Raw genomic sequence first — 9,512 nt, forward strand, 5'->3', positions numbered from 1 at the left:
AGAAGACTGATTTCGTTTGTGTTTCTTTATTAAATGACGTTATATCTACAAATGCCATACATGCATTGATCAATACAGGTTTTCACAGCTTCTTTTATTGATTTAAGAGGTCAATGCAAGCAACGTGGCATTTAAAAAATATTCTTTCGATTTCATTTTAATTTCTTGCAAACGGTTTCATTGTTAAAAACCTACTTGTATATATATCATCATCATAGCTAAGGAACAAGAATAATAAATCTCCCGGAGTCTTAAAATGGCCTCTGTGGAGATTAGTCGGGTTTCTGTAACAAAACAACAGGAGGAAAAGGAAATCTTTCACATTCGTTTTTATTACATCAAATCAGAAGATTCAGTGAATGCTTATGTTGTGGATCAATTACCAGAACACATCATAAGTGTATGCAACATACAATTGTCAAAAGGTATGTTGTACGAATTTCTGTGTTTTTCTCGTCCGTCCCTCTGTTTGCCTTTCTGGTGAAAAATAAGCTTTTGGTTATTATTATACATGTACATAGTTTGTAAAGAAATTCACTTTTTAAACTATATCAGACATTCTTTACATAAAATCATTCAATGGGCTTTACGAGTGTGTATATATATATATATATATATATATATATATATATATATATATATATATATATATATATATATATATATATATATATATATATATATACACACACACACACAAATGGCATGGTTTTTAAAGAACAATATTTGTATTTTGATTTAAAGATTTCGTTTACGTATATATGTACGTGTGTTTATGTATATATGTACGTGTACTCGAACTCTCCAAAGAATGTTTTAACCATATTTGCGTCAACCGTTGCCAACTGTTACCTATAAATAGATACTCTTGAAAATATTTATTCTGCTTCTCGGCAGTATGCCAGTTTCCATCAGAGTATATAGCCTTATTCAGGTATTATTTTTATGAATAACAGCTATGGGATTAAAACACAAATACAGCACATTATGAAATACAAAAATTAAGTTTAATTAGTTTTTGACAATATTCATTGTTCTTTGAAAATAACAACGTCTGGATTTCCTCCAATTTAATGTTGGATTCCTCTTGCATCATTATAACATGGAACACATCATCGAAAAATCATGATTCCTTGCTAATTTTTTTTTCAAAATTAGATTCTGAAAACGCCTACGGAGAATACAATTTGACAAGCAAACAAGCCTTTGAGACAAAAAGGCCTGAATGTATTGAAGAGGACGTCCGTAAAACGTGGTTTTCAAACAAACCATTAACAGAACAGATGGCGTGGATGGTAATATCCAGAAAGAAACGATCTTATCCTGATTTTTCGAAGTCTGCTCAAGAGATCTCCTTTTCTGGGGTGAAGGTGATTGGTGGAAGCATGACGTCACCTGTTACATTTGTTTGTCATTGGGAACTAGCTAAATTAATTGATGAGTTGAAAGTTTCATTTCAATTTGAAACGAAGAGAATGATAATTGCCAAAGAATGTAAATTGGAAACGGGAAACGGTACCGGTTTTACTCTTGAATCATCATTCGATTCACTTCACGAAAATATCATTGTTCATAAAACAGATAGAACTCTTGTTATCTTATTGAATATGAAATGGAATCCAAAAATTTACAAAAACAATGGCAAAACTAAGAAATTGGACCGCGGAACTGCACAAGACACCGGATTTGACAATGTCGGGTGTTTAAGTACATACTGTCTTCAATTTGATGTAGACAACGAGGAACTGCATTCTGAAATAGAATTGTTCTTAACGCGTTTGATCTGCTGTGGATTTCATATTACTTATGCAGAATTGCAGACAAAACTTCCTGAACCTTATTTCGACATATCGCTCCCAAATAAATTCGACTTAGAATATGCTTGGAAATGTGTTCATTCATTAGGGTCTAAAGTAGTTGATCACCTCACATATGAAGTGAAGAATCAAATTGAATGCTTGTCGCAGAAAACCGAATTGTTGACGCAGTTACTTCATAACTTGGCAGTAAAGGTAATCGAGAAACCATTTTTCAATTTCAAAGATGAGCTCGATTTGTTAATGGCAAAATCTCCAATTACTGTTGAGAATGAGGTACCTTCTCACTTTTATATGGTAGGTCGAATGATTCTAACTCCCACCAAGACAGTGTTCCTACCGAAAGAACCAGTGTTTCAGAACAGAATACTACGTGAATATGGCCCAGATTTTTTCATAAGAGTTGTGTACCGGGACGAAGACTTTGACAAAATGAATACCGTACAGTCCTGTTTGCTGGATGATGTATTGAAAATAATGAAGCAATTCCTTAAAGACGGTTTTAGAATTGGAAATCGTCATTATGAATTCCTTGGGTGTTCAAATAGTCAACTTAGGGAGCACAGTTTTTGGTTTTTTCATCCCCATGATGACATTACATCAGAGAGCATCCGTAATAATTCAGGAGAATTTTCAAAGGATAGATGTGTAGCATCTTACGTATCTCGGTTTGGTCTTTGCTTTTCATCAACGCGAAGAACAGTGGACGTAGATGAGAATTGTTTGATATACGATGACGATGTGAAAAAAGATGAATATTGCTTTACCGATGGTATTGGACGCATATCAACAAAACTTGCTAAAAAGGTGACGAATTTTTCTCTTCATTACTGTACGTAAATAATGGCGGTTACAGCATACTGCTAGAGTTAACAAAAGATTGTTAATATCAATATATATTTTTGACACCGCATGTGTGTAAACTTGTTGAACTTTTTTTTTGATTTTGAAGCTCCTATTCATTCATATTTTGATTACAAGTATTGCATTTAAGGTAGCAAGGGACAGTTTCGGATAAAGTACCCGGTCAATACTTTTGTAAAATTGAGAGTTGCTGTACTTGAAGGCTTATGAGTGTTGCTAAAATTCATGAAATGATTTTTAATGATTATCATTAGTTAGAGGGATGTCTCTTGTTGAAATTGATATGCAATATGTAGGCCCCATATGTTAGGTACATGAGAATCAGAAGTAAAAAGCGAAACCTGCGGCTATGACTGTTGTGTTGACTTTACACAGTAAAATTGCAAGTTACAGACGGGAGGTAAAATAACGCGAAAAGTGGGTGGATGGGACATTGAAAACTATACACCGGTAAGCTTCTGACATGTGATAGTGCAATATGCACGCGGTACGGAAGGTCAACCCTCTGCAGGGAATTAGCTGGGGGAGGTCTTAAAAGCTGAAAAATCATGAAAAATTAGCAAAATACTAGTATGAAAGGGTAAAAATCTCATAAAACCATTATGTAGAGAATTTTGAAGGCTTTGACTAGTAATTGTCTTCAGAAATTGGCGATTGGCCTTATAAAGAGTGAATTAAAGGTATTTGTGCTGAATGGAAACTGAGGAAATTCTAGTTACAGAGTTCCGAAGACATGCATCCCTTGGCTACGATGAATTGTATAAAAAAAACTGTCCCGTGCCACCTAAGGAAGGGGTCTTCTCGTTATCAAACATACTTCTATAATAAGAAATTCATGAAATTTTGATACAGTCAAACGGATCATATTACCAAATGATTCTATCGGTTTAATCAAAATTGACCTTTTTTCGCATAAAGGTCAGGTCAAGGTCAATACCCGTTTCTTCAACGTAAAGGGTGATAAAAATAAGTGTAGCTCTTTGTAGTTCTGTAGACATAATTAAGTCACATTTGTTTAAGATTTGAATATTCTATTCTTTAATGAAACGATAGAATATCAGAATGTCTATCAGCTTATACTACTAAATTGGAATAAATATTTATAGTAAAAATTGATATTGTTTAGCCCACATTTCCTCTAATTGTCTTAAATTTTGATTATATTTTTTTATGCTTCCAATAATAAAATATTTCTGATTTTTTAGTATAATGAAGACTTTATGTAAAGATATAAATTGACAGAAAAGCTTATATATTGACCATTTAATAAGAGAGAAAAACTGATTTTGGTGATTTTTTCACAAAAATCAATGTATAGAATGGGTGCTTTAAAAAGCTTATATAAATGTAATTTGATAGGCAAATCATATTTTAAAAACATATTCTGAAACCCAAGTATCATTTCATTAGTTCAGATTAGTAAAAACATCCAAATTTTAATATTATTGCTTTTTAAATGTTAAAACAGACTTATTAATCTGCAGCAATTCTGAATTGCGAAACATGTGATATTTTCCTACGCCAATATTTCGCCAAAAATATAGTCCTTGTTAGATTCTAAACATTGAATACTTTTTCTATGCCAAGTTAAGTGATAGTAAAAAAGAAAAATATATTATTTTAATTTCCTTTCATCTTGATTTAATGAACAAAAACACTGCCATTTAGTTTAAATATCTATTTATTTTGAAACCTTATTGGTGTGATTATCATGCATAAATAACATGTAAAGTGGCATTCAAAACAACAATAATTAAATTTGCGATTCGTAAAACTTTAAGATTTTAAAATTAACTGCTGCTCTGTCCACTGAATTAGTTGTCTTTGAAAATTGCTTGAGATAAAAATATAGACTTTTCTCTAATCTTTCTATAGTTCTTGGTATAACAAAAAGACGCTCCTTTCACCGTTAAACAAAATTTTCTTACTTTGATGAAATTTATTTAAGTAACATGTACTGTTCATTGGTTTAATGATAGTTGTTTAGTATTTTTATTTTAAAAATTTGCCTGTACGATGAGAATATATATTTCAAATTATATATTAAGATTTATTTATTATCAATGATATTTTTAATTATTCTCATAAATATCATGGTTGACTTGTAAATAAATATTAATTAATTAGTTTATTATTTTCACAGGTTGCAGCTGAGCTGCATATAAGCCCTATACCCTCTGCGTTTCAAATAAGGTTTGGTGGCTGTAAGGGGGTGGTAGCACAGGATCCAACCCTCGGGGATGACGCTGATGTTCTTGTTATTAGAAAAAGCATGATAAAATTTGAATCGAAGTCTAACAATTTGGAAATATTGGGTGAAACAAGACCAGGTAAACTTGCTAATCATTGGAAAGTATATAATTTAAAATATAATCTCACCGTACTTTAGTGTGCAGAACTACATACGTTAAATTCTAAGTAAAGATGATAATGTGTACTGAACAGGAAGGCTGCACCTTAACAGACAAGTAATAACTCTGCTCTCCGGATTGGGAATTCCAGACGAAGTGTTTCTGGGTCTTCAAGAGAAAATGCTTCTTGATATAGCAGATATGCTTTTGTATGACAAAGTAGCACTATTAGCCCTATCAGAAGTAAGTTTTTTTATTTATTAAATCACCAATCACTAACAATTTTGGATAACAGCTTACTAAATATTAGTTGACATAAAAAAAATAATCAAAAAAAAAAAAAGGATAGTTACATAAACACGCCTTTGGGTACTTTTTATATTCTTGATACCAAAATCACTGTTCAAATGATATTTAATTTTTAGGCACTTAACAAATTTTTATATGTGAGAAGTACATTGTATTTGTATACCTCTGCTTTTGATTATTAAATGATGCTTTCTTCATTTAGTCTACAGGTATTACGGATTTTAAAACCATTCTGGGCGAGCAAATTTCGTTTATTCAGGAACCATTCTTTCGATCACTTCTGCACCTGATTTATCGTTACAAATTGACAAATCTCATGAAACGTACTAGGATACAAATTCCTGTAGACAAAGGGCGTATAATGATGGGTACAACTGATGAGACAAAAACACTTAATCCGGGTCAAGTTTTTATCCAATACTCGAAACAAACACAAAAACCTGGTAAATATACTATTATACACGAAGGACCTGTGGTTGTGACAAAAAATCCTTGTTTTCACGAGGGTGATATCCGAGTTTTTCATGCTATAAATGAACCAAGACTTCGGCACATGGTAGACTCCATTGTTTTTCCTCAAAAGGGTCTCCGTCCACATCCTGATGAAATGTCGGGATCAGATCTTGATGGGGATATGTACTTTGTATGTTGGGATCAAGATCTTTGTAAATTTCAAAACCAGAGACCAATGGATTTTCCAAAAGCAGAGAAAAAACAGCTCCCAAGAGAAGTGAGTTCTCATGATATTATCGATTTCTTGGCAGATTATATCCGGTATGATAAACTTGGTTTGATCGCAAATGCACATCTTGTCCATGCAGATAGCAACGAGAATGGTATTTTTTCAGAAGAATGTCACAGGCTTGCCAAAATGCATTCCGATGCTGTTGATTTTCCTAAAACTGGAAAAAATCCTGAAATCGACGGTGATCTACGTCCCAAATCATATCCAGACTTTATGATGAAAAACGATAAACAAATGTATTCTTCTACCAAAATTATCGGTAAATTGTTTAGACAATGTAAATCATTTATTCGACTGCAAAATCAATCTAGACGGAAAACATTTGTAAATTATGACTTTATTTTACCATCCATTGAAAACAGAATGATCGAAGATGCCAAGCGTGAAAGGGAACAATATGTTAAAAAGGTTGACACATTGTTGGATTTGTATGGTATCGAAAGCGAAAACGAAGCCATCACAGGTCTTATTATGAGCGTCAAGTCAGTTACAGGGCGTTTGAAAGACGAAAAATTTCAGGTTGGACAAATCGTTAAAGAAAAGATGTGCATGATACAAAACAGTACACGTGAAATTTTTTTCGAAGAATTTGGGGGAGAGACGAATGTAGTCAAAGACGATCAGCGGGTTATACATAAAGCATCTGCATGGTACAAAGTTACTTATGAGAATGAAAATAAGGCCATTCGTCAGATTTTGAGTTTTCCATGGGTTGTTGTCGATGTTTTAGCGCTAATAAAGAAAAAATCTACTCATGAATCTTATTCAAGCAGGATTACAGATTCTCTGAATAGGTTGTATGATACTTCAAAAGCGGAAAACGAAGATAAAGTCTACTTCCTACAACTGTTGCAAGTGAATGTTAAAACTTTGCTGGGAAATGTTTTGTATAATAATGCTGATTTAAAGCCAATAGGTCTAGGGTTTTGTGGGATATTGAAAAACCATGCAAGTCTTCTCTTAAGTACATCAGAAATTCAACTTGAGATCATTACCAAAGCAATGACAGAACATGGCATAGTGAGAATCGAAAATAAATTTCAAAGTCAAATTCTGTGTTATCGTGTGATGAGCGACGAAAACGGGTCGGTGGGCTTTGTCACTGACAGCAGAATCATCAATCTTAGCAAAACTATGGAACAATATCTGTCTAAAAGGTTCGAATTAAAACCAATTGTTCAATTTTTGCTGGATATATTGCAAGACACGTTTCCAAAGGACACGTGTAGCTATATTTTTTCCGATCTTATTATAGCCGTTATTGTTTATCACGGACAATCATTTTGCCAAAACTCAAAAAGTATCCTTCTCGGAGTTTTGAGACATTTCATAAACTGCTTTAGATCTTGGAACTTGAGTCATTTTTCAACTCTGAGAGAGGGATGGGATGCACTATGTATTGCTTCTAATACTTTGTCTAAAATCTCAGAAAAAATGATGTTAATATATCAGAAGATTGCAGTTGAACAATGTGAAGGAATAGTTTTCTTTTCCCAAGCTGTACAACGTGTTGGAGATGGGGATAAAGATGTTTTTTATTGTCATGAAGTTTTCAACATGGCTCCAAGCATGTTTGGATTTATAAAGTTTGCTGAAACATATATTAAACATCAGTTTAAAAAAAGAACCGGCGCTGACGTTGCATTCACGCAATTAAATCCAATCCAACTTGAGGCATTTGGAACTGACACGCAGCTTTGTAGAGTTGAGAATATTGTTGAACAATTTTCAAAGACGTCTAGTGCAGTGTTGTCGGGAGCAGAAAGGGGACATATAATTGTAGAAAATGCTTATTCTGCTTTTTTTCAGGGAGGTTACGGTGATAGCCGGATATCCTTTGAAATATATAATGGAATTTATCAGGAAAGACATAAAAAACGTCATAGATATATACCGAAATTGAAGCGAACTGGTACATGTATAGATGGAAATTTCAATGATGCTTTTACTGAAAAATTCATTCAACAATGGAAGGTTTTAAATAATGAATACAATAATATTTTCCATGGGGATATTTGTATGAGCATTTCGCTTGGAACATTTTATGTTATGAATATTCAAGGAAGAAAATCGTTGGATGTTACGGAGTTCAATAAGCTACTTACAACAGTTGAAGAAAGAAAGCCACAACCAAACAACACTAAACGATCCAACGTCCATATACCTTATATATTTTCATTTCAGCCAGTTTCTTATGCCAACAAAAACATTCGGAGTATTCTTGAAAGACTTGGATTTAGCTCTAATGATGAGAGGAGAAAGACAGTTACGGTAAAATTTAAAGAAACAAATCCAGTCGTGTGTAAATTCCTGGAAAATGGCGATTTTATTTGCATGGAATTACCAGATATCAAATGGTTAATGGCAAACGTTATCCCTACAGCTCCTCGCGGTTTAACTCAGTTTACACACATAAGATACAAATTGCAGACTTTGCGAAAAATCGACAGAGACTTTGCCAGCAGACTAGAAGGCTACAAAATACTCGGAAAAAAAAGAAAATTCTTAACGATTACTGAAGATGGATATCTCTTTGACGAATCATTGATGAAGTCTAAAATAGTTTCTTTCGCGAAAGATAAAGAAATAGAGACATATTGCTCTTGTGATAACAATACGTGTAAAGTAGAGGTCGCAACAGTAAGAGAGTTAGAACTAATCCCTCAAACAATGGAGCTGGTACCAAAGACTGATCCCAGAACAGAGGTGACAATTTTCCCGAGAATACCGAGTTTAAAAGCATCAGAAGACGAATTAAAAGCGTATGCAAGAGATATCTTGGAAACAGGTTTGAAGTTAGCGACCGAGCTTGAAAAGTCCATCAGTTCTGCTGAATCTTAGTGAACTGTTTTATTTTTAATTGGTGGCCAAAAAAAGAAGGTAAATTGTAGCCCATAGGACTAGGCTGTATTTTTGCATAAACGTATTTAAAAGAATTTGAGCGAGTTCTTAAGTATTTGTAAAAACAATATGCATCGTTTTTAGTTCTAAAATTTTCAGTTCTGTTTATTGCAAAACGTGTTAACCTTTTAACGAGGCCGAGTACAGAACGAGTACGCACGCTTTCGCGCAGCGTTTCATTTGTATTGTGACGTCATCTTTTTGCTTTGTTGACGCCATGGTGTGATAGTTTCAACTGCAGATATTCAGCGAAATTTGTTGAAAATAGCTCGTTTGATGCGTAAAATTGATATTAGATTGTGGAATAAACATAAATGTCTCGAAGTAGAAGAGAAAAAGAAATCCCTAGGGTTTAAAAAAAGTTTAAAAAAAATGTAAAAAATGTGCAAAATTGATACATTTCAAGCAAAATCCCACAGGGTCCTATATTAAAAATTAACAAACTTTTAGATGACCCCTTAAATAAACGGTGTGGTAAATGTCTTATTTTTTTTATCTTAAAATAATAAATATATAAGCAGAAAT

At 33.2% G+C, this 9,512-nt stretch overlaps 1 protein-coding gene across 2 annotated transcripts; it reads left to right on the forward strand.

Moving 5' to 3' along the window:
• Nucleotides 1-211: 211 nt before the first annotated feature.
• Nucleotides 212-9,306, forward strand: LOC128177366 (uncharacterized). 2 transcript variants are annotated; one of them, XM_052844058.1, is made up of 5 exons: nucleotides 212-425; nucleotides 1,159-2,624; nucleotides 4,825-5,011; nucleotides 5,127-5,275; nucleotides 5,544-9,306. In XM_052844058.1, exons 1-5 carry the CDS (start codon nucleotides 257-259, stop codon nucleotides 8,925-8,927), a joined length of 5,355 nt encoding a protein of 1,784 aa, XP_052700018.1. In that variant the 5' UTR covers nucleotides 212-256; the 3' UTR covers nucleotides 8,928-9,306. The 2 variants fall into 2 exon arrangements, with proteins under 2 accessions (XP_052700018.1, XP_052700019.1); XM_052844059.1 differs by lacking the exons at nucleotides 4,825-5,011; nucleotides 5,127-5,275; nucleotides 5,544-9,306 and having other exon boundaries at nucleotides 1,159-2,748.
• Nucleotides 9,307-9,512: the final 206 nt, after the last annotated feature.

Source organism: Crassostrea angulata, chromosome 3 (assembly GCF_025612915.1).
Source record: "Crassostrea angulata isolate pt1a10 chromosome 3, ASM2561291v2, whole genome shotgun sequence".
Classification (NCBI taxonomy): domain Eukaryota; kingdom Metazoa; phylum Mollusca; class Bivalvia; order Ostreida; family Ostreidae; genus Magallana; species Magallana angulata.

Excerpts from the sequence above, each read along its gene's own strand:
- LOC128177366 (XM_052844058.1), top strand. The coding sequence starts at position 257 with ATGGCCTCTGTGGAGATTAGTCGGGTTTCTGTAACAAAACAACAGGAG. Across the intron at positions 426-1,158 it reads CAACATACAATTGTCAAAAG|ATTCTGAAAACGCCTACGGA; the intron begins GTATGTTGTACG and ends TTTCAAAATTAG. Across the intron at positions 2,625-4,824 it reads CAACAAAACTTGCTAAAAAG|GTTGCAGCTGAGCTGCATAT; the intron begins GTGACGAATTTT and ends TTATTTTCACAG.